Below are 23,903 nucleotides of genomic sequence, written 5' to 3'. Positions count from 1 at the left end.
ACGCAGACCAGGATCCGGCTTCCTCTTCGGGTTTGTCCTCTCCACCGGATTACTCACAAAAACCCACATCAGGCATCCGGATCCGACCCCACGCCCTATCGGGGACATCAAGAGTATTTTTCGAGCAGACTTCGACAATATTCCGCACTCACTTGATCTCCGCAGCACCCTCCTACACTTTCATTCATTCATTCACTACACACTGATATCACCACTTTTTGATATCAATACCATCGCTACATCCATCTATATCAACAACCAACCTTGCGCATACTTACATACTCCCCGCATATGATATGGCCCCGCACCACATCCACGTCGCCGTTCTAGACGCCGATATCCCCTGTCAATCCGTCTACGCCAAACGAGGCCTCTACAGCTCCCAATTCAAGAACCTCCTCCAAGCAGCCGCAACAAGGCTCAACAAAAATGATACCAGTGGCTCCTCATCCCCACTATCCGTGCACGTCACAGCTTTCGACGCAGTGGGCGGATCCCTCCCACCACTCGAATGTCTTCGCAGCACATCGCAAACTGCAGCAGAGCCTCCAGCTTCAACTCCACTAGCGTTCAGTGCTATTGACGCAATCCTAATTACCGGCTCTTCGGCATCAGCCTATGACCCGCACCCGTGGATTAGCTCTCTTGCCAGTTTCATTCAAATCGTGCATAAAGATTACCCGCTCGTCAAGATCTTCGGTTCATGCTTTGGTCACCAGATTATTGCTCAGGCTCTTCTCTCTGCACAGCCAGCTGGAGTTGGACTCGGGCTTGTTGGAGGTGATGCCAATGCCAATGCCAATGCCAATGCCAGCGCAACCGCAACAACTCAACCTCAACCCTTCCACGTGAAACACTCACCAAAAGGCTTTGAAATGGGCATCCAACCCATAACACTCAATCCAGAATTCACAGCGCACTTCCCACCCCTCGCACGCGCAAATCCATTCCGCATCCAACTAATCCACGGCGACATCGTTGTGCCCGTCCCTACATCCACCGAAGACTCGGACTCGGACTCAGGGAAAGAAGCCAAACTCCCAACACCGTGGATGAATATCGGATACAGCGATTTCTGCCAAATTCAAGGCCTGTACCTGCCTGGTCGAATCTTGACCTACCAGGGACACTTTGAATTCGATGCTTGGGGGAATGCCGAGCTTACGAGGTATTTTGGGTGGAGGTTTGGGTGGGAGGCGGGTGTTGTCAGGGATTATATTGGGTTTATTGAGCGGTCGGTTGGTTCTGGGCCGGATGATGATGATGATTCTAAGGCTGCGGCTGAGGCGGTGGTTCTTTTGTTTGCTGGGCGGGATGGGAGTGGTCAAGTTGGAGGTGCTGGTGGTGCGAAAGGTGGGGTTATGGAGGTTGATGGGATGTTGACGCCGCCATTGGAGGGGAGTGGGTGATTTAGTAGGTAGTAGTTGAAGTTCACTGGAGCTCAGTCAGATTGGCTGGATGCCTGACTTTCAAGCACTTATATAGTTCTTTTCTCATTCTTTCTCATGGCGGCATTTATAGATCTGATTTCCAAGGTTCCTGTACCGGTTGATTTTCATTTCATTTCATTCTTTTTGTTTACTTACATACTGCTACTCGTAGTAATAGTTAATTTGTTTTCCATTTTTAGCACAGCAAGGGCTGAACAGAACTGAAACAAATCGCACTGACCAAGTCGTGAGAGACCCCTCGGCAGTGGCGATGAGTTGCCTAGCGTGCGTGTTCGCATGCCGCAGGAACCGGTTCGTGAGGGAGTAAGTATGCGATACACCGTAGCAGTATGCAGTACAGAGAATAGAATCTTTATTCATTTCATACATTTTATTCACAGAATGCGAGCTCGTTAGTACCGACCATCGAAACCGAGTTCATTGACAATTTCTCAATTCCAGGTTGGGTACTCCGTACTCCGTCGGAGTGCCCAGGGGATAGCTAGGAACCTGGCCCTGGCACTCCACTCACCGGGGCCATGGTAAGCTACCAGGTAAGCTATGTATCAGGAGCACTTGTACTAGTAACTATAACTAATCACGATCACCTAAGAGAAAACGGCAGGAGATCGCGGGAGCAAGTGGGAGCTAAGTTACAGTACTGTACACATACACATTACCATACGTAAGACGGAGCTACGGAGTGCAGCTCCACTCGGGGTTTCGAGAGCACGGGGGAAATTAGCTGGAGATATGGGGAGATAAGTAGAGTACTCGTAGCTGAGGATACACGTAAGTACTACACCTTAGTATTACTCGTAGTACTCCGTACTCCGTACATATCGCCAGTTCCCCCACTGATGTACTCGTAATGCAGATTTTTCCACAAACCCCTCCTGCACGGGCGTCCCCATGCGGCATGGCGCCCTTGCCGCAGTCAAAGTGGACGAATGGCAGTGTAGGTATTCGCGAGGTCTGCCCTCCACTTTTGGCGATGGCCAATCAGGCTGCTTTGAGATGACTTCGGCATGTGCGCCGTGCCGATACCGTATGGTATTGACTAAGGCTTAACTGGTGAATTGGTGGAATTGGAATGGAATACTGTAGTAAAGAGAGGGAGTGATAGTCAGGGACTCACAGGTAACTCCAACTAATTTTAAGAAATTAATGGTTATAAATAAGAATATTCTATGTATACTTATCTGTAGATATTACTAGGCGTACTAGTATAAGCACGTAACTTGAGTTCGGTTGTACTGCTGTACTGCTGTACTGCTAACGGAAGCCTCGGCCGGTGCCACTCCGAGCTCCGCTCCTTGAATGCCATTGACTTCAATGCTCTCTCTGTTCCGATTGTACATTCTGCCTGTGCAGTGGGTGGCTAGTGATAGCTATACTAATAGTTATACCTATACTCCCTATAGTTATAGCAACTCCAGGTAAAGGCATATTTTAATTATAGCTATGACTACCCATGGTTCTCATTGCGCCCCGTATTGTAGTAATGTATGGTAATACATTAATACGGTACATAATACCATTTGCCACACCGTCGAGCTTCTGGAATCTTGAGCTTTTTGACTCGGAGCTGGGGAGAGCTTTGGAGGGGCCGCTGATAGCGCCTATCTGCTTCCAACGGCGCCTATCGATAACTCGGTGATTTCCAGCTTCCACTGCGATGAACTACATTGCTATATCCTCATATTCTAGGGCAACCGTGAGTATCGCCAGCTTTGCACCGTATTTGCCGGTGGAAATACTAAATACTGTGCCCAGTACCGAGTCTGGGTACCACTACCAAGTTAGTTACAGTATATACTTACAGTACACTTCCACCAGGGGCGCCCAGCTCAGGTCGACCAGCTGATGCCCTGCATATCGTACGAAGTTATCCCGGACATGGCGCCTCAGCTGAGGAACAGTGCCCACGCGGAGTAGTTCAAATCAAACTAAAATCAAACTAAAACTAAAATGTAAGAAAATGAGTACTAAGTAACTAGGTAAAAGAGGATCACTTCCCTTTTCCCGACCAAATTCGGGGATACCGGTAATACACTTACGTTCCAAACCCCCAGCGCACTCTCAGTACTGACACTGACACTCTCTCCTCTTCTACTTTCCTTTCTACTACGCTGCTTCTTCTTCTTCTTCTTCCTTTCTCCTCCTCCCCACCAGAGCATGCATGCCAATCCCGGCCTTCAGTTCGTTTCTTAACCTGGTCGAGAGTGCCTGTTCCGATCTTCCTTGTCTTTTTCCTCTTTCTTCCCTCCCCATCCCACCCTCCCCATCTTCGACCTCGACCTCGCCTTCGCCTTCGCCCTCTCACCATGCCCCCCCAGAAGCTCGCTGACCAGCTCCTTCTCGGTCACTGATGCCAACAATGAAGTGGTGTGTCCCTTGAAGAATAATGATGGCTCCAATTGTCGCAAGAGATGTCTCGGAGTGAGTATCCCACCTACCTGAGCTATCATTTCACCAGCACCCACAGCTAGCACAGCTGTCTCTCTGTTCGCCCCCCTCCTCCTCCGGGCGCCCCACCCAGAGAGAGTATTACTCTGTTCTATCCAGGGCTCTTCTCTACAGATTTGCCATTCTATATGACTTTTCGATCCCTCGAAGTTCAGCTTTGATCGCAATCTGACCATATGCTGCCCCACAGGAAAAGCGCTATCGCTCCATGCAGGAGCATATCCGACGTGCGCATCCGAACCACTACATCCCGAAGCTCCCGGCTACCGAAGAGAGCTTCCTTCTGATGGTCAACACCCCGCCGGACCAACGGACTCAACTCTCACCACCAGAACCTGCTCCACCCCGTCGTCGACATGGTCACCACGGTCATGGTCACGGCCACGGTCAATTTCAAGGTTGGTTTCCCCTTTGTGCTCTGGTGGCTGAACGCTTCTTACCCCGCGACAATCGCTGACGGCTACCCACAGATGTGGCGGATAGGGACATCTACGTCGCCGACGCCAGTTCCCCGGCCACTCCTCGAGCTCTCGATGAACCTCACCCCGCTGCTGCCACCGCTGCTGTCGCCCTCGCTCAATTACACCATCATCGCCTAGCTTCTGACTGGGATACAGACATGGTTTGTCCCGCTTCCCCCCCTTCCCGACAGCTCAAGATATTAACCCCGCGCTTTTTTCCCCTCCTTAGGATACCCACTCCGACACCGAACTCCATCCAGGCCCGATGCGCTCCTCTATTGAACTCCCATCGCTGCGCGACCACTTCAAGCAGGAGTCCCTCCCACCATTCACGGCACCTCGCCCACGGGAACTTCTTCCGTCCATTCTCAACCATTCTCCCCCCGGTCGCTCATCCACACTTCCTCCAATTCAGCGAAAAGACAAGTTTTCCCGGTCGCGCAAATCCTCGATCTCACAATCGGCCCGGAAACCCAAGCACGAACGACCTAGATCGAAGGAATTCCCTCGGCGACCAAGTCTTGGTGATCGCAAAGCTCTTTCGGCAGAGCCGCAAACGGCCGCTTGGGCCCAGGGCAAACGCTGGGAGGATTTAATTGAAGCGGCGACTTCTGCGACCGAGGCTGATGATGAGAGATACTCCGAGGTAAGCTTTTTGCTCATCCATGTTGGCAATATTGCCTGGCTCTAGATTCTAAACTCGTCTCCCCCCAGGCTGGTCGATCGCCTACGATCGCTCCACTTCTTGCCAATGTGACATCAGCACCTGGAGCCAAGAATCGGTCTTCACTACCCCCAGCTTTCCAATCGGGACCCGGACTTCCCCCACTGAGCTCGCACCGACAATTCCCGCCTCATTCTTATGCTGCTTCGCCTTTGCACAAGTCACTTACCCCACCACCATTTGAAGGCCACCGCGGCCGAGATAGCGATCTTGAACCATTCCCATCCATCGAATCTTCACTTGATTCCATGTCCACAGCATCTGGAAAGAACTTCCCGTCATCCGCATCAGGTCCAGCCCACTCCGTCAATTCCGATTCAAGCCCAGTCTTGAATCTCATTCCGCCAGTTTCTCAACGCCAGCACCACCGCTTTTCCAACCCTACACCAGCCTCTTTCCGCAGTAAAGAAATCCAAATTTATTGCGCCCAGTGCAAACGCCCTTGGGCGCTGAATGAATGCTTCGCCTGTACAGAATGTATCTGTGGAGTCTGCCGTGAGTGTGTTGGCTTGTTCATCACAAGTCCACCCACCTCCTTCCGAAGTCCAGGAAATGGCCCACTCAACAACATGCCGCCTGGCCCAACGAGCTATCCGACTCCGAATGCTGCCCGGGGTTGCCCGCGATGTCGGACAGTAGGTGGGAAGTGGAAAGCTTTCCAGCTAGACATAAAATGATACGAAGCACCATGTCAGCAGGCCCCTCACGCGCAAAGGGCCCACCGATTTATGACTCACGCCTGATACACGTTCTTTTTCATCCCTCTTCACTTTATATTCACCATTCACGTTGCAATACGGCAAGATCGCCACAGCCTCGGCGTCAACAGTACAATTTTTCTCACGCCACGCAGTTTATAATTTATCATCGGTGCAGGTTGCCGAACAAAAACCACAAAAAAAAAAGCTGGTCTTTTTTGGTCTTGGTCTTTTATTTTGGTTCATTGATTCATTGGTTTTTGGTTTTTTGGTTGTTTTTTTTCCTGGTGGCATCCTGGGGCGGCTGGGGGTTTCTTCTTCTTTTCTTCTTTCCTTTTCGTGTATATGCTTTCTGGACCATGACTTATGCGCTGATTCCTGACTTACATGCCTCGTACGAAATGCAAGCTTGTACTGCACTGCAATGAGTTACATTTGGTTACTTGGTTATATCGTTTATAGAAAGAGGATGGTCGCAGACATGGAACAACAACCGATCCGCGATAGTCGCACCATCTTCGCAATGACATTCAATTTACATTCACTCGACCTGGCCTCACCTCACCTCACCTCATCTCTCCCCTTTTCCCAGGTTATCCACTCTACTCCTCCCAAATAACACTACTCAAACCTTCCGCCTGTCCCACCTTCCCAGGCTCCCCAACCTGCAAAACAGCAACCTTCTCCCCAAGTTCCCCTGAAACTCGATCACGACGCACAATCGCCACATTAGCAGACGCCTGATTCCCAATCGCAACAAGATCACCCGCCCGATTAACGGCAAAAGTCCTCGGAACTTTCCCCCAAGCATCACTCTTCCCAGAAACCTTCACAGCTCCACTCTTCGCAGACCGATCAAGCGTAACCATCGAATCACTCGGCGCAAAACCCTGATCACTCCGAACAGATACGTAGAATTTATCTCCGATCAATCGAATCTCAGCCGGCGTCGCGCCGGTGGGGAGTTTATGGTCTTTTTGTCCGGATGCTGGGTATGGCACTAATGTCTGTGTGCGCTGGAGATCCAAACATCCGCTCCGCGCGTACGAGACGTCGAAAACCATCACCGTACCACCGATTTCGTTGGCGAGGTACATCATTGTTTTACCGACAGCGGCCATTTCTCGCTGATGGCTGACGCCGTTGTCGCCATTGGCGGTGCGGTTATTGTCTGTTCCGTCGGTCCAGAATAGACCATGGCGAGGTCCGCTTCCGAATGTTACGTTTACTGGTGGGCAGGTGGTGAGTTTGCCGGTTGTTGAGGATATGCTGTAGATTCGGAGGAGGTCGGCGCCTAGATCTGGGCTTACTATGAATGAGCCTGTTGGGTCGAGGAAGACGCTGTGTGGGTGTGGTGAGTCTTGTTGGGCGACGGCGCCCGGGTGCGTGAGCTTGAAGTGGAATTCTTGCGATGCGGTGCTTGATGGGGTTAGGGGGGAGTTTGAAGGTGCTCACTGCTGAGCCTTCGCTGGGGGGTTGTTAGTTTTGTTTTGTTTTATTTTGATGTGGTTCGATGGATGTTGTGTAGTATAGCTCTAGCTATAGCTATACTGTTTGATATCACGGGTAAGGGAAGGGTAAAGGGAAACATACTAATGCGCAATAGCAATCAACTTCTCCTTGCCCGCTTCATAAATAACACTATCAACACCACCACCGACCGTCTTGACGGAAGAAAGCTGGTGCAGTTTACCCTCTCGGTCCGGGTGGTATGCCGTGAGAGAGCCATGCGTCGAAGGGTCGGCGGTACCGTCTTCGTCGGAGCAGTAGACGATTTGAGACTCGGTGTCGAAGGTCAGCCAGCTTGGCATCTTGCCGCATGTCTTTTGCGTGTCTGTTATTGAGAGGTTGTTGGTGGTTTTGTCCAGGGTGAGTGTGTAGACATTTCCGTTGTAGTGGGTTGCCCAGAGACGAGATGGTGGTGCTGATGGTTTTGCAGCGGTGCCCGTTATGGGGAGGGATATTGAGAGGAGTGGGAGGAGGGTTGTTAGACGCATGTTGGGTGGTTTTAAGTTGGAGATGTTACTCCTTGTGTGAACTGGGGAGTATAGGATATGCTAGCCCTGTGTATCAACTGGGTACAATTGGGAGTTCTGAGGAAATGGATGTATGATATACGCGACACGCGAGTGGGATGATCAACAACAGCCCTCGGAAAAAGGAACATCGCTCATAATGTACGGAGCGCGTGCCGGGGGAATTGGAATGGATCGACAGGTCGTCTTGCTTGTTGTTTGGCATTGCAGTGGAGCTGGTGGGGACAATGAAGGGGGGGGTTGGGTGGGAGTCAAGGGGGGATTGGGGGAATTGTTTTGGCAGCGTTGTATTTTGGCGTGGGGGTTGGGTTGAGGGGTTGGTGGGATCGACTGGAGATGTCTCTTTAATGGGTTAGATCTTCTGCCGACTCTGCCGATACTGATGATGCTAGACGTAAAGAAGATGTTTCCTCCGGGGATTTTGTGGGGTTGGAGTTTAAACTGGCGATGATACCGCGACATTTATCCGATGTGTCCAGAGTACAGCGCAGTGCAGTGCTACTGTCGATCACCCTTCTTTTAATTTAGTCTGAGTCTGTGCAGTCAAGCTTGCTTTCGTTTGGCCAATTGGTCGGGGGTAAAACGCCAACTGTCCCTGCATCTGGAAATGCAATTTGGTGGCGGTGTACAGAGTATGGTGCTGCTACTTCGAACATGCGACTATGACGCTGTAAATTATTAATAGGTGAGGAGTATGTCAGTGGATGAGAGGCGTTCAGGCAGATAGAAAGCATTTTTTTTCACTTTGCCCTACCACCCACCAACCATTAAGCTTCATTCTCATGGTTGGAAGTGGTTGGAAGCGCTGCTGTGGGGATCATGCAGGGATCAAGTACAGCCCTGCAGAATATGACCCTAAAAATAAATCCTCGCCATTCTCACTGTTATACGTCGCTGTTAACACCCATAGCCTTGCAGAACGCCAATGCAGAAACGTCTCAACCCTTGGAATGCTTTCATTTTCTACCAGGAAGCAGGTCATACAGCGGTAGCCAGCAGGTCCTGGATCATAAAGCTCAATACCAACTGAAGTCTATTCAATAAGCCACCGGATAAATGCTTTTACATACAGTCTAATGCTCAAACCAAGGTGATCCCTGTGTAGCATCCGTTATTGCGAATCAACTCAACCTTTAACCCATCATCCAACGAAACCGTATACAAGCTGCCACCCAGATCGGCAACGTACACAATGTCATGCACTTTATCCAGCTTCAACCCAATCGGCTCATGGAAATGCCGCGCCACAATCACTTTCTGGAGAAAATCCATCTTCTCTCCTCCCACATAAGAACAATACAGCGCACAGCCCAGGGGGTGCTCGCCCCGGTCCGTCCAGTATAGAGTCTGCGTCTCACTATCGATCTCAATATCGATAGGTTCTGGTAAATCTTCCCACATCATCTGGATATCTGAACGATTGTCTGCCGTATCTCCAGGTGGAATGTCAATTCCAGCGCGAAAAATTCGGCCCCGGCCACCCTTGCTGGGACCCTTTTGTGTCCAATACATCAAGGCGTTTTCATAGTCGATCGCAATGCCAACACACCACGACCGCATCTGCTCAAGCAGCGACGCTTCTTTGTCCACGTGCCGCTGCATGAGGATATCGTGGTTGCTTCCGTCGAATTTACAACGGTGTACGCTAGTGCCCTCCCTGTCACAGAAGTATACCTCCTGCCGAGCGTCAAGCGCTGCGATCTGCTTCGGGGTATGCACTTGGCCCTGTGGTACAAGGCAACTAATATAGCTTCCATCGATATTCGCCGACCAGACAGTTCCATCTTTGGCGGCAGTGCTGCGGCCCATATTTGTCCAGAAGATTCGTTGTGTGCTGAGAGAGACGTCGATTCCATCGGGCAGATTTTGCCCAACCATAACAGGAGTCAATCTCTGTGTTGCCAGGTTCCAACGCAATATCTTTCCATTGTGATGAACTTGAGACACGTCCCTTGAGTTAGAGCCAAGTCCTACGTCCAATACGTAGATATCCTTAGCCGCAGATTGTGGATTCGATGGTGTCGTCTTGTGTGTTGCGGACCGCGTAAGTGGTGGATATAGGCCGCCTTTCTCACTCTTTCTTCCCAGTCTACCTTGGTCGATGTATTCTTTCTGAAGCCAGTCAATTGTTCCTTCGCTGTCCAAGCCACGCTCATTTACATAGGTCTCTTCGGTAAAGGCGACCTTGTCAAGACCAATCTGATCCATGAGCTGGCAGGGCAACGGTCCGTTTTTGAACATGTGTTCCCAGAGTAGATCGATTTCGCTGGGGTCGCTGACGCCTTCGGAGAGGATTTGGACAATTTCGCGTTTGACGGCGGCCCAGAGCCGATTGAAGACGAATCTATCAAAGTAGCACACGTGAGATGGTGAACTCGATGCGTTGGGTCGTGTTACTTACCCGGTTGATTCACGACGAGCAGTTACTGGCAACATACCACACTCCCCTAGCACATCTTCCAAGTAAGTCACTATTTTCGGATCAGTCTCACCATTGGTCATAAGCTCCACAGTCCGAATAGAAGGCGGCATCGTGAAATGAACATTGAGAACCTTCTTCCTCCGCTCCGGCGAGACCTTCGAGCTCAGCAAACTAGATTTAAACGACGAGCTATTCGACGCAAAAACGCAATCCGACGGCGTCTTAGCATCAAGCTCCGCCAATATCTCTCTCTTGAGCTCCAGCTTTTCTGGCACAACTTCCACAACGAGCCAAATATCACGCACCGCCGGCTCAAGCTCGGTAAATGTATTACAAGAACCGAATGGAGCCTGCTTGTAGGATTCCAGATCGATCTTGGTGATTGCCGTTTGGGTTTCTCTCTTTGTATCGTTCTCATTCTCCACACCGCCGATTTCCTCTTTCTCCTTGCTGATCCGTGGCATCAAGGAGAATTCCTCTTTGTGCGCGTCAACGAACAACACTGCCGAGTCGACCACTTTGGCCGCAATATCGTAGATATGCAGATTGTATCCGGCTGCCACGAAAACACAGGCAATACGCCGGCCCATGACTCCTGCGCCGATTATGGCGATAGGACGATCGGTGCGCGGCTTTACTACCATGGCAGGTATATCGGGCTATAATTTCAAAGGGTAGAATTTGGCCATGTAAAATGTAAATATCCCAAGTTCTTTGCATGCGAAGATGTATATATGACGTACTACTAGTAGTATAACAGGGAGGCGTACCAGTCAGTATACAGTGGATAGGGCCCCGGTTTAACGCAATCTATCCTTTTGATATAGAAAGTTCTTTCGAATATCTAAAAAAAGGGCTCCATTGTACTCACCGTATTGACATGTTCACATTTCTCTATATTCCGTCTTGATTAACACCATCATAAGATACGCAAATTGAGCCCGGGCGATCCGACTTGCCAGAGCATACTATTTACTAAGTGTAAAAAAGAACGGACTAATTGACGACAACCAGATGAGCTATTTTGAAAACAAGGTTCCCAAAACTTATTCCACTGATCTCTGTTAAAAACCAGTCAGATAAGGATCCACTGAGTGGTATTTGGCTGAGGAAAGAAAGTCCGGCTTCCAAGGTCGGCTCGGAAATGGGACGGACACGAAGCGTGTGTTCGGACGAGCCTTGCGGACAAACTTCCCGAAGGTCTCCGGCTGGGTGAGACTCAACGTATGATTCTTTACAGGCATGGCTGTCTCTATTATTCGTAATGTTAAGCATAGGTGCAAGGATTATTCATTGAGCCAAACTCGGCTTATTATGAAATGCATTTGAATCAAACTTCAGAGCTAAAGTACACTGGTGGGAAAATCCCTTCCTCGAATTGAACTTCCGAGTCCAGCTAACGTTCATTCGTCACAGCATCGAATTGTCGGGTGGAAGTCGATGCTCCTATTAAATCTATCGCAGTCCACTTTTTTCTATCCATATCCTTCCTGCCTTTTGGGTAACAGTAAAAGCCTTCGCGGCACATGCTCAAAAAAAGTATTAGAAAAAAACGCGATCGCTATCAAACACACAAGTAATGTTCGTCAAATCCACAGTCCAAACCCTATGACTTAGTCGATATACTTGGGGAGAGATTTGATGACGCCATCGCGCGCGATATCCTCCAAGGCGATGGTGATAGTCTCCACGAAGCGCTTGTCGCCGCGCAGATCATCACCGAACAGGTTCTTGATGCTGAGCAGACCGTTGGGGTCACCGGGCTTAGCAAGAGCGCGGAGCTCATCGAGCATAGCGTCCTGAACCTCGAACTTGTTGCCATTGTCATCGACACCGTGGATGTAGTGGAACCAAGTGGCGGCGGTGAAACACAGACGACGGAAGGGACCGGTCACCCAGATAGCCTCAGCGATAGTGGGCATAATGAACTGGGGAATCTTACCGGTACCACCACCACAGATGCGGGGGAGCTGATCGCGGATCGGGGGGTTGGCGAAGCGCTCAATGAGGGTTTCGCAGTACTTGTTGACGTCGTGACCCTCGATGTCGGGGAGTGTGTGCTTCACTTCTTGCTGCATTTGATTCCAAACGAACTTGGCGAACAGGGGGTTCTCCATCACTTCGTGAACATATTTGTATCCTGCTAATTGGCCACCGTAGGCAATAATGGCGTGGCTACCGTTGAGCAGACGGAGCTTGTGCTTCTCGAACTCCTCGACATTTTGAACGTTCTTAACGATCTGAACTCCGACCTTCTCGAAGGGAGGGCGACCGTCACAGAAGTGATCTTCGATAACCCACTGCATGAAGGGCTCGGTGACGATGGGCCAGGCATCCTCGATGCCGAACTGCTCGGCGAGGGAAACCTTATCGGCGGGGGCTGTGGAGGGAGTAATACGGTCGACCATGGCATTAGGGAAGTGGCCCTTGGTGTTGATCCAGTCTGCAAGGGAAGGATCGATAATACGGGTGAAGGAGGTAAGCATGTTGCGAGTAATAGCACCGTTGCCCTGCATGTTGTCGCAAGACATAACAGTAAATGGGTTCAGGCCTTGCTCGCGACGGCGGGCCATGGCGTGGTGAAGGAAACCGAAGGTAGTGATGGGGAGGTTCTTGGTATCAAGATCGTGTTGAATGTCGGGGTTCTCGACCTGCAATTGATGTGTGTTTTCGTTGTAGAAGTAGCCACTCTCAGTGATGGTAAGAGAGACAATGTGGGTATCGGGGTGAGCCATCTTCGCAATAACAGCCTCACGGTCATCGGGAGCAAAGAGGTATGAGTTAATGCCACCCATAACTTTGGCAACACTCCCAGTCGCGGAACGCTCCTCGACGGTGTAGAGACAGTCCTGGGAGTTGAGGGCATCGCGCATGCCAGCATCGAACGGTTGCAAGCCAACACCGCAGATTGCGTAGTCGGTCAAGCCATGGTGCTCCATCAACTGGTTGATGTAAACAGCCAGATGGGCACGGTGGAAACCACCCACGCCAACGTGGACGATTCCCTCCTTGACAGCATCGCCGCGCTTGAATGTGGGGATCTCAATGGAAGGGTTGGCGGCCTTGATCTGGGCCAGGTTCTTGGAGTTGAGCTTCACGGCACCCATTGTGAGATGATTGGGAGGAATTGAGGTGGATGATAAGGAGAATAGATGATGAGAGAAAAAAAAAAGTTGGGATGGGTAGCTATCATTTAATACCAAACGCAAGCAGCCCTACTATGAAAAAGTCACCGCCACTCGCCGGCTTTGGGCAAAATCGGAGATGTGGGGGGCCCACGGGGTAAAAACCAATGAAACCCGCACGATTGTGGATCATGCGGATCTGTCGCGTCACGCGGAAATTTCTAAAATTCTAATATTAGTCGGCAGGGGGGGAGGGGGAAGGGATCCCGGTTCCGGATTCAAGGTCTAGTACATACTTCAACTGAATGCAAGCGAGAATTATGCATGTTAGCGGCAAAAGAAATTCTGGTCATCTGTGATTGAAGGGTTCTCTTTTAGTTCTAGATCCCTGTAAGAATCTGAGCACTAAGAAAATTTCTTACAATGGAGGGGCAAATGCAAAGGCAAAGATGGGGGCGAGTTGGAGATGATCGGCCCGATCTAACCTATAACGGAGATCCCGGAGATCCCGCAGACTGTACTCAGAGCTCTTGATGCCGGAAGAACGAGGCCGACTACGCCACACTACAAGACCGGGCTAGACTATTCAATATTGAACCCCATGACCAAACGCTAGGATAACAAACTACCCTTCCAGGAGTTCTTGTTTTGATCCTGGTTCAAAGGCGAAAATATACCTGTTTTAAATCTGTCATTTCAGTGTGTGCATCGGTTATTCGATGCCGATCGAAGAACATTCCTTTCATGGTAATTCCGAAGCTGCTGTGGATACAGCGGATACACTGAGGTGGATGAGAATCCACAGTATGACCTCCACGTCTGAGCCCATCAGACCCTGCGTGGCAATCTCGATAGGAAAACCCCGCCCGCGAGAACTGTCATATCTACGTGTTCTTTATTGACATCCAATGGTTGAATAAACACATTAGCAATTGGGGTCTAGAAAGTTCAGTGGGGTAATGCGTTGTTCGTCATCGACAGGAAAAAAAATCAAACTATGTATGAGTTTATTCGAGATTGCATGCGTCGCTTTCATCCCCACGTTAGCACTGCAGTTTGTCCTCGGAAGGACCCCGGTCTACATCCGCACCAAACAAAAATGTGATTTTTTTCCACTTCATTGATCATATTTGAGAAAGGCTCTCATGGGGGCGTCATAGTAGTATTCTCTTTCACCTGGTCGGGGTCAAAGTCTTCCCCGCAATATCTGAGTCCGCAAATTTATGGTAGTCATCCTAGACCTCCGCGGCTATTGAAAGGATAGAAAGGACCCAGAGCTTGTTGAATCTCTATTGAGAAAGGTCTTCCAATCGGTGTCGCGGCAGAAGTTCTCCCATGATTATTGGTGATCTAAAGGGGAACAGCTCGATGACAATCTGATATTGCAAAACCCCCCCACTAAAATTATAGATCAGGTAAGTACCTCAAACCTCGGATTCGAATCGTCTTCCAGATAAGCCCCATGGCTTATGAAATGAGCGCGATTGCCGCTTTCCAGTCATCAAATCGATATGCTCCAAGTACAAAATACTGTACTGGGTTGCTTCTTTCAGTCAATGAATTTCATTGGTTCCACAATATTTCCATATCCCAGGGGCTTGGTCATTTGACCTTCTGGGCAAGCCTCAACTACCGGATGAAAAGGCGATGCATCTTTTGAATGGGATCGATGTGAAAGGGCGGAATGAAGCTTACAGCCTGTGGCTGCGTTCAGGGGCTCAGGGGTTAGTTTCAAATTGTTTGGTGGTCCAAAACATCGCTTGTGTCGGCCAGCCCAACAACAATGGCGTAAGCGTCAGGTGAGACAACTTCTTTCTGACTCAGGGGAAAATATTGAACTCGTACGAGTATGTTTTTGGAACTTCTGACAAATATGATCTCGTCGGCTCGGATTGCGTGGTGCGTACTCCGTACAGAGTGGAGTGGTGGCTGAGCTCCTGCTGAGCAATTAATTTAGGGGGTATCTGGCTTGCCTAACATGTGAGCAAAACTAACCGTACGATCCGAATGTATTCTCAGGAGGTGAAGCGAGGCCGCATCAACATCAGTACCAATGGAAAAAGTCCAAAGAGGTATTGTTTCAGCGGATCTTTGTGATTTCAAGTTTTGAAAATAGCTTGTCTGTAAAAGGCTTGCTGTGTTTAGATCAATTCCAACCACTTCCCACTGGCAACTAATTGGATCAAAATCGGACCTCAGGTAAGGTTCCAATACCATCTTCCATATAATATGTTGCGCCATATCTGGCCCGGGGGTTTGCATAAAAACTTGAATAGGTACATTTTGTAAGCTGTCACTCCTGCAACTCAAAAGTTCATATCGCCATATGTGTTTTATAGCAGTGATACCAGTCGAAACCTACTTGCCTACAAAACTTGAAAGATTCTCTTGGTTAATATATTCGGTATACAGTCCCTTGTGTTACTAGTGATTAATACTATTCGTGGCCCGAGAACAATCTTCCCAGCCGGACATTTGGGTCTGCGTTACGGAGAATCAACCATAATAACCTTGGAAGAAGCACGGACCGAGGAACAGGCAAGATACTTGCAGATCTACTTGCAAGTTGCCCACCATCGGCCCACATCCTTCTCGAACGAACTTCGTCCGTGCATCGGCCGGAACATCTGGCGTCCGAGTGGGCAATTAAGCATTTTCCCTAGCTATTACAAGTCATGAAGGTTATCGACTGTACAAATTTAGTAGTCCTTAGATCCCAATCATTTAACACCGATTTTATAATAATCTCAGCAAGTACTCTTCTCGATGTTGGGGCCCATGATCTCGGCCTTGCCCTGCCCTGCCTCCACAAAAGCCAAGATACTTTCATAATTCTCGCTAAATATCCAAAAGAAATCACTAGCAGTATTATACTATTGCATTTTCTCAGGCCAATTCCGCTTCAATAACGCTTTCTGCTACGCCTGGATAGTTGTGGATCTTGATCACCTTCAATCCACCTTTAGCGAGCAAGCTTCTCCACTCACCCTCCGTTCTTTCACGGACATTCAAGTGAGCCAGCATCATCATATCCATATTCGTCGCTGCTAGAGTGGGATTCTGCTCATTGACAACGATTTCATTGAACAGGACCCGCGAATACCCCCTTTTCAACGCACCGACGAGATTTTCAATGATCTTAATGCTTTCCTCGTCACCCCAGTCGTGAAGAATAGAATGGAGTGAATAAGCGCGGGCACCCTTAATTGGCTGAGGGGTAAAAAAGTCATGAGCATGTGCTTCAAAGAATTGCCCGGTAGCACCAACGTCAACGGTGGCGATGACTGGCTCTCGGTCCTGAAGTACAACCTTGCCAGGGTGTGACTTGTACCGTGCGACAAAGGTAGCGACATCGTGACCTTTACCACCGCCGACATCAACCAAAAGAGCGTCGTTGGAGGAGGAATCGAAGCCTTCAACCATACGTTCCTGTACAGGGTAGAAATCGAACCAATCTGGCTTCCCGTTGCGGTATGAGGCCATGAACGAACTGAATTGTTCAAGGTGAGGTGGCGTTGCGACTAGCCAGTCGAAGAAAGGCAAATCAGTCTTATGTGCTGATTGAAAGGGCCCGTCCGTTCCACTAAGAGTCGGGGGTTTGTATCCATTCTTCTTGAAATGTTCCGGGAATCCATTGAAAGATGGACGCGACACATCGTAGCAGAAGGAAATACTGTGTTGGTAGTTTTTTGCTGCCAAGTTGTTACTCAATTTGGTTGCTAGGAACACCCCATCATTGAAGACCACGAGATTCATAGCCACCAGATGTCTTGTCAGTCGTTGAACGAGAGTGACATCGATGCCTGTTTTTTCGGACAATATTGAGGGGCTCAACCCCTCGGATCCTGCTTCCTGCAAGCGTTGGAAAAGCTGGACATCGACGGCCATGCGAACAATTGCGGTTTGGGCAGGCTGAGGTTTTATAATGTCTCGAGTATAAGCCACCATTCTTGAGGAGAAAGAAATAGAAGAAAAAATGAATTTCCATCCTCACCTCTGCTCAGAAAGTGCGCTGAACGAACTCGCTAGGAATTTCTAGTGACGCAATCAGCGCTCGACTGTGGTCAATCAAAGCTTCTCGTGAACCAGCTTCATTTTTATCAAATGCGACACGGGCGGCCGCAATCTGGTCCAAGATGTCTGATGGCGTGTGGGACATTTTTATCCGGGCGAGTGAGGTTTCCAAGGTTATGTTTTGAGTGAAAGTGCCGGGGGGGAGAAGCCTCCATGGATGTTCGTTAAATACCCAGGAAAGTAGAAATGGTGGCCAGACCTGGTCAGCGTATGTCGCACTTCCTTCTCTGTTCATGTGAAGTAGTACTCGTGCCCCTCTTGCTTTCAGTGTGGACTTGACTTGAGATTGACAATTCCGATTGGCTTTTCCGTGTCTTCGTTAGATGTCGGTTAGTTGAACAGCCAATCCAAGGCACATGGCGACACCAAGTGGCTCTTCCGGGCCCTATTTTACCGGCATGAGGTTAGAAGCTTAGTTTGAATAGGTTACCGTCCGCTTTGACCCTCGGTGAGGACAGCTAGTTTGAATAAGTGGACATCATCGGCAAATCATCTATGTACTCCAACACGGTGGAGGACCGTGTCCGGCATATGTACAGAATATCAGTGCCAATAAGTTTTCCATGAACTAGTAAGAGGCACCTTGAGTCTTCCAGTAAACATTCTTGTTTCCTGTGCTTGCTAGCCGGCGAAGTTCTCGGATCGAGGTTCGTGAGTTCGACACGCTAAAAACGCCATGCATTGCCAAGAACTACACGGGCAGGGAATTGCTATCTTCAATGGTGCCCCTGCTATCCAATTATTCCAAGGATAGTTCAATGTTTTAACTCAATATCTAGATTCGTATGCAATAGGAGAGGGCATCTTTTTTGATGTTCCTCGTGGATGTCTCCGCGGGGAACCTTTGGAGAAGTTGGATTGATTGCCCAATTCCATCCCGCTGTGGGTCAATTTATGACCAGCCGATCAATCTATTTGATTTTTTTTGTCCTATTGCATAACTCTAGTGAACACCGCATGGGCAGAATGACGAGCTGCGGAGATCAATATCACACAGACTGAACTTGTATTGCAATTTATTAGTTGAGAGAATTATCAAAACGTTGGCTTAGTCCTTGACAACGCCAACGCAGAAATTAAGCAAGGCGATCACGCCTGCTATATTCCAAATTTTGAGTCTTCAACATAGCAAAAGTACCATTTGGCCCCCTTTATGCAGTTCGTGAATTATCCAAGCGCCCCTATTGATGCAACTCCTGCTTATTTCCGAGCTCACTTGTATTGGTATAAAACTTTTGAGGAGACATGTTTGCTTGCATACGAATTTCCCGACAAAGAGGTACCGTCTAGAGTAGACACAAATGATATTGGAAAGTACTGAAGTGAGCCACTGTTTTCATTATGGGCTCCTTTTTGTTCAGCTGGGCTTCGATTGGCCTTGTTGTAACCAGGCTGGACGACTGATCTTCATAGTGGCCGCAGCTAAAAACTACAGAAAGTTGAGGGACCCATTGTTCAGGGAAGGTTTGTCCTCATGGGGAATTGGATGGTGCACGGGATGACTCAGGCCTCTGAACAGGAACTATCTAAACTGCAAGCTCGGGTACCAAGGAAACCAGGTAATTGTTTCCTCAGAGCAAGCTCAAGTCTCTCGCGGGGCCTAGAAGGGCTGAATTCTTCCACAAGTACTGTAAGTTCCGAAGGCGATTATGTGCCTGTGGGTAAGATGCCTGATCGGTTCTTCCACTGTGATAGAGTTCAAAAGTATCGCCACGGAATTGAGAGTTTGCCATTGCCAGTAATATTGGTTTCGAATGTCGATGAACTGGCCTTGTACGAGTTTAGCTGGGCATTGGTGACCTGCCCAGGGTTCACATTATATTGAGCCACAGCGCGGGTTAGAAAAGAAGTGAAAACTCGGATCTCAGTGGCCAGTGGACGGTTGAACCATCGATGCTTGCGATACATTCCAGAGGCCAGTTTTCCCGGGATAGGAGGTACTTAGTAGGTTCCTCAATCGTTTTAAATATCATAAATCTCGCTTGGCAGTTGAGCTTCCTCCCTGCGTGGAAGTCCTTGTTCAGAGTGTCAAAAACCGCGGGATTGTAGCGTGTCACTTGTTTTTCGACCACAACATGCTGAGCCACAATGTTAATATCCTTCTCGATCACAGTGTAAAGTCGTTGAACATTCGATGGTCGATAGCCCTCATTCCGGACGTGATAGTCTTTGGTATTCGGAAAGAAACGGAAAATCAAGAAACCGAAACTCACCACCCAGGAGAGTGGAGGGGATCTCATCGGTAGAGAATGGCTTGAAGCTTCTGACGAGTTTCCTGTATATTCCAGCGGCCATTTCTCCCTTCAATACAAGAGGTTTGAAGGAGAGCGTACATAGTTGCGAGGAGAAGCGTGCTGAACTCCTGGACGAGATGTTTGAGTGATTCGTCGATCGTGATCGAAATTGGAAGCCTCGCCGCGCAATTGAGAATACTTTAGAGGCCGCCAAAAGGTATTGAATGAATGAGGACCCGACGACTGAGCTTTATCCATTCATGGTACTTCTTGTTCAGAGGATCGGCGAAAGACATGGTGGATTGAGCAGCAGCGCGTGTGCAGTTTCATTGGGCCGTGATGGTAAGTCGGCGCTGACCCGAGGATCACGAGCATCGAGGGCCATTCGTAGAGTTGCTGTTCGAAGAGCAAAGTTGGATTCGCCTTTGGGTTTGGGAACTAGGATCTCATATCTGTAGGGCTCATATTGCAGTGTGCCTAGATACCGGATTTGTGTTGTTAGTCAGGTGAATTTAGCGCGAGTTGCGGAGGGGGTAGCGTACGGCAGAGTCACGATTATCGACTAAATCTGTAAGCCAAAAGAGTCTTTCCCACCAGCGAGAAATTTTCAGAGAAGGTTGAACAGCTTGGGTGCTCAGTGGGACACAGTATGCGCGCAGTGGCATGGGGAGAAGCCAAAGAACAGCACGGCACAGGTAGATGACAAATTGTGTGGAGGTCAGAGTAGTGATAAGTGTGGGGTGTAAGGAGTGGCTGCCTAAGATAGTTACCACCGGCAGATATGATTGGATATCTCAGATTGGTCCCAGGGGATGTTTGGTGTGGATGCATAGTTTGGTTGGGTTTGAGTATTATTGTCGCGACCTTAGTCCTTTACCCTTAGAGTACTCCAGAAATCTGGGGCTCCGATGAGATACTCTAGTGGTCATTAACAAATATGGAATGGATTTATATGAATGCCCCGATTAAAGCTATTATATTGAAGCTGTCGAACCTAATACTATGAGGTAAATAAAGCGTGCATAACTTTTCCCAGTCCTTTTGAATCTCTGTATTAGTGTTCATTTCCTAGGCATGGTAGCCTTTGGACCTTGAATCATCGAAAACAATCATTTTGGGACCTATGCTAGGATGCTCGGATACTCGCAGGCCAAGATAATGAAATACCCGTGACAGGCAACATGCAATAGTGGTTCGACGAAAGTAATTAGATTTTCTGGGCTGCACCAAATTGGGGCCGAGATGGTTGGCATACGCTCGCCTGTAATGACTCGCCATAATTCCGGGTTGATATCATCAAGAGCTGATTTGAGGGCTGCTTCCCACGGGTGAAAGTTGGTTTCTCCCGTTAGCGTAGGCACTGAGTGCCTGACCGAGAGCATCTGCCCAAGGTCCATGTTGGAATCTAGATACCAGGTTAGCGTTATTAGTAAGGAGGTTGTACACAAGCTAGCGAGGGAAGTTGAACACTTTGGATACTGAGCTTGATGGGACTTAGTGTGCGTGCACTGACAAATCTGAATATTGGGGCAGGAAAGTGGTCTGATGAAATGTTTTGACCATCCCAATGTAGTGATGAATGTTTCGATGCGGCGCTGCAGCGAAGTCTGCAATATGGGTGAGATGAGAAGGAGATGTAGTGGGTTCCAAGGTTGAGCTGGAGTTGCAGAAACAGCGTGGGTTAGACGGAGTGAATGTTATCACCGGAATGTGCAAAGGGTTCAAATTGAGAACATTCACGCAAATGGGACGTACCTTCCAGGGGAGTCTGCATTTTCAAACTGGTTACAAGTCACTAATTATCAGTTTGAAAACTGTAGTAATATAGCCGTAAGGTAGTAAGTGTCATTTATAATATTTTTTTATATAAACCAGTTGGAATGCCGTAGTGCATTGGAATAGAAGGTAGGACCGTCTGGCGTTTAGTTTGACCCAAAATCGGTCTGTCGAAGAAATTGTTATCACATAAAGCGGATGTTCGTATGTCGGTCTCACACCTTCCAAATCTCCATGAAAATGCCTATCTCCATGGGATGACATTGGAGATGTTGGACTATCGATAATCGACAGCTTAGAGTTATAGATGCACCAGGTGTCGCGCTACCTCGATGTGAGACTCGGAGTATTTCCCATATATCAGTTTTTATCTATAAAATAATTAGGATATAGAATGAAGTAAATAGAAGTAGATGGTTAGAATAGTAATATAGTAATATAGTAATTGTAGAATAGCAGCAAACAACTTGAATAGAATGGGGGCAAACAACAAACTAGTAGCAAACATCTTGAACAAAAGGGTAGTAGACAACCTTAAAAGGACGGACCAGGAGATGGCTGGAATTACGAGTAACGATTTTGAGCCTTTGGCTGCGGAAATACTGTACTAGCCTTACATTTTTCACAAGAAAGGATGCAGAATTGGATCAACCAAAGAAAAAAGAATTATGTATGAACAAGTCTAAAATACTTTCATGGGTACAGAGGGCGCCAAGTGATCGGCTCAATATCACACATTTGAAAATGGGGCGCCAGGAAGGCTAAAACATAACAAGAAATAATAGAATTTGAAAAACCCGAACAGGCTTAAAGCATGATCATGAAAACACCAGTGCCGATAGCAGCGAGGGTGTAAGCACCGAGCTGCCAAGCACCGACGTGCACAGCCTGGGGCTGGTTCATGCCAGCGGCAATACCAGAAGAGGTGGCAGAGGAACCGCTGCCGCCACCATTGGAACCACCATCGGCAGCACCGCTGGAGGCAGCCAGACCGGCGTTGATGGTGTTGGAGCCAGCAGCACCGATGGAGCTCATCTGGGTAGAGCAGGATCCGGAGGCAGAAGTGGCGGCCTTGGAGGTACCCTTGCCTTGGAAGCCACAGGCGGAGGCACCACCGTTCTTCTTGGCGTAGCGGTCCATGGCCCAGGCGACACGCTGCTTAGCGTTACACATAGAGTAAGCGCCGTACACACCCTCGGTACCGTTGGAGTAAACACCGCTGACGGCATCGATCGTGCCCTTGGCCTTCAGACCGTAAAGGTAGTCGTAGACTTCCTTGATCTTCTTCTCGGAAAGGCCATCCACGGGAATGCACTCGAGGGACTGGTACATGCACTCGCACAGGTCAGAGTTGGGCGAGGGAGGAAGCTTGCTGTTGGCCATCCAGTCGGGGCCGGTGGTAGGGCAAGAGCGGCCAACGGTGGTGGTGACCTTGTAGTCAGCACTGTTGACACCGGTGACGGTGACCTTCTGCATTTGCGAGGAGAGGTTGTCGAAGTCCTGCTTCTTGGAGACGGAGCTGCCCGAGGTGGAGACGAGACCGTAGTGGTTGCCAACCTCGAAGTACATGTAGACGATACCACCGCTCCAGACATCGTTCATCTTGTCACTGTACAGGATAGGAACATCGTCGAATGGACGGGGCTTGGTACCCTCAACGCAGCCGTACTCCGAGAAGAAGGCGGGGACGGGGTAGTCAGCAAACTCCTCGGTGCGGTCCTTGTAGCCGGAGCTGGCGTAAGAGGAATCACCGCAGAACTCGTAGATGTTGTAACCGAAGAAGTCGATGGAGTCCTCGGCATTGTCGCAAACCAGGTAGTTGGAGATGGCCTCACGAACATACTGGTTGTCATCAGTAGCGTAACCGACAGCCAGGGAAGAACGGTAGTTCTTGTCCTTGATGTAAGTCTTCAAGTCACGGACAGCAGCCTTGACGTAAGCCATGGACGCGGTGTTGTTGACCGCATCTGCAACCTCGTTACCGGCGAAGAAACCAATGACGTTGGGGTAGGGAGCGAGGGTGTCCACGACCTGAGAGTAACGGGTGAACAACTCGGCGTTCCAGGAAGGGTCGGATGAGACGATGGACTCATCGGGGGAGGACAAATCACTGATCACGTAGATTCCAGCGTCGGCGAGAGCATTCATGCAGTCATCGTGAGACTGGTTCGGGTTAATGGCGTAGGTACGAACGACATTGGTACGGAGCGAGAGCAGGTATGGGATATCACGTTCGCAAGTGGCGGCATCGACGAGGGGATCGACGTAGCTATCGCTGCTACCAGACTGGGCAGTACCATCGTAGTTGGCCTGGTAAGCAACACCACGAATGGAGAACTCGGTGCCATTGTTGGAGTAGAAGAACTTCTTGCCCTTGACCTCAATGGAGGGAATAGAGCTTTTAGCCAGGGCAGCGCCCACAAGGGACAAGCCAGCGAGAACGGAATACTTCAT

At 49.2% G+C, this 23,903-nt stretch overlaps 10 protein-coding genes across 10 annotated transcripts; 2 read left to right on the top strand and 8 right to left on the bottom strand.

The window, feature by feature from the left end:
* Window positions 1-296: 296 nt before the first annotated feature.
* Window positions 297-1,409, top strand: N7509_000664 (type 1 glutamine amidotransferase; the record flags this gene model as incomplete). The annotated part of the gene is made up of 1 exon (XM_056625301.1): window positions 297-1,409. The coding sequence occupies one exon, from the start codon at window positions 297-299 to the stop codon at window positions 1,407-1,409; it is 1,113 nt and encodes a 370-aa protein (XP_056493883.1).
* A 2,247-nt stretch (window positions 1,410-3,656) lies between these two features.
* rfeD (uncharacterized protein) lies at window positions 3,657-5,761 on the top strand (the record flags this gene model as incomplete). Its single annotated transcript, XM_056625300.1, has 5 exons — window positions 3,657-3,872; window positions 4,090-4,297; window positions 4,370-4,521; window positions 4,590-5,006; window positions 5,075-5,761. Coding segments are annotated over 5 exons (1,680 nt in total), but the record flags the coding sequence as incomplete, so codon positions are not given.
* A 623-nt stretch (window positions 5,762-6,384) lies between these two features.
* Window positions 6,385-7,779, bottom strand: N7509_000662 (uncharacterized protein; the record flags this gene model as incomplete). Its single annotated transcript, XM_056625299.1, has 2 exons — window positions 6,385-7,201; window positions 7,376-7,779. The coding sequence occupies 2 exons, from the start codon at window positions 7,777-7,779 to the stop codon at window positions 6,385-6,387; spliced, it is 1,221 nt and encodes a 406-aa protein (XP_056493881.1).
* A 1,119-nt stretch (window positions 7,780-8,898) lies between these two features.
* On the bottom strand, window positions 8,899-10,884 carry N7509_000661 (3-hydroxyacyl-CoA dehydrogenase family protein; the record flags this gene model as incomplete). The annotated part of the gene is made up of 2 exons (XM_056625298.1): window positions 8,899-10,162; window positions 10,220-10,884. The coding sequence occupies 2 exons, from the start codon at window positions 10,882-10,884 to the stop codon at window positions 8,899-8,901; spliced, it is 1,929 nt and encodes a 642-aa protein (XP_056493880.1).
* Window positions 10,885-11,853: 969 nt separating this feature from the next.
* N7509_000660 (mannitol dehydrogenase family protein) lies at window positions 11,854-13,347 on the bottom strand (the record flags this gene model as incomplete). The annotated part of the gene is made up of 1 exon (XM_056625297.1): window positions 11,854-13,347. The coding sequence occupies one exon, from the start codon at window positions 13,345-13,347 to the stop codon at window positions 11,854-11,856; it is 1,494 nt and encodes a 497-aa protein (XP_056493879.1).
* Window positions 13,348-16,251: 2,904 nt separating this feature from the next.
* Window positions 16,252-17,524, bottom strand: N7509_000659 (uncharacterized protein; the record flags this gene model as incomplete). Its single annotated transcript, XM_056625296.1, has 2 exons — window positions 16,252-17,277; window positions 17,384-17,524. 2 exons carry the CDS (start codon window positions 17,522-17,524, stop codon window positions 16,252-16,254), a joined length of 1,167 nt encoding a protein of 388 aa, XP_056493878.1.
* A 1,753-nt stretch (window positions 17,525-19,277) lies between these two features.
* Window positions 19,278-19,734, bottom strand: N7509_000658 (uncharacterized protein; the record flags this gene model as incomplete). The annotated part of the gene is made up of 2 exons (XM_056625295.1): window positions 19,278-19,606; window positions 19,653-19,734. 2 exons carry the CDS (start codon window positions 19,732-19,734, stop codon window positions 19,278-19,280), a joined length of 411 nt encoding a protein of 136 aa, XP_056493877.1.
* A 213-nt stretch (window positions 19,735-19,947) lies between these two features.
* On the bottom strand, window positions 19,948-20,338 carry N7509_000657 (uncharacterized protein; the record flags this gene model as incomplete). Its single annotated transcript, XM_056625294.1, has 2 exons — window positions 19,948-20,150; window positions 20,227-20,338. 2 exons carry the CDS (start codon window positions 20,336-20,338, stop codon window positions 19,948-19,950), a joined length of 315 nt encoding a protein of 104 aa, XP_056493876.1.
* A 456-nt stretch (window positions 20,339-20,794) lies between these two features.
* On the bottom strand, window positions 20,795-21,447 carry N7509_000656 (uncharacterized protein; the record flags this gene model as incomplete). The annotated part of the gene is made up of 2 exons (XM_056625293.1): window positions 20,795-21,078; window positions 21,429-21,447. 2 exons carry the CDS (start codon window positions 21,445-21,447, stop codon window positions 20,795-20,797), a joined length of 303 nt encoding a protein of 100 aa, XP_056493875.1.
* Window positions 21,448-22,256: 809 nt separating this feature from the next.
* N7509_000655 (glycoside hydrolase family 72 protein) lies at window positions 22,257-23,903 on the bottom strand (the record flags this gene model as incomplete). Its single annotated transcript, XM_056625292.1, has 1 exon — window positions 22,257-23,903. One exon carries the CDS (start codon window positions 23,901-23,903, stop codon window positions 22,257-22,259), a length of 1,647 nt encoding a protein of 548 aa, XP_056493874.1.

The sequence above is a fragment of the Penicillium cosmopolitanum genome (assembly GCF_028827165.1).
Source record: "Penicillium cosmopolitanum strain IBT 29677 chromosome Unknown utg000003l:1.0-3747932.0:1.0-3751027.0, whole genome shotgun sequence".
In the NCBI taxonomy this organism is placed as follows: domain Eukaryota; kingdom Fungi; phylum Ascomycota; class Eurotiomycetes; order Eurotiales; family Aspergillaceae; genus Penicillium; species Penicillium cosmopolitanum.
This window is presented reverse-complemented; position numbering and strand designations above follow the sequence as displayed.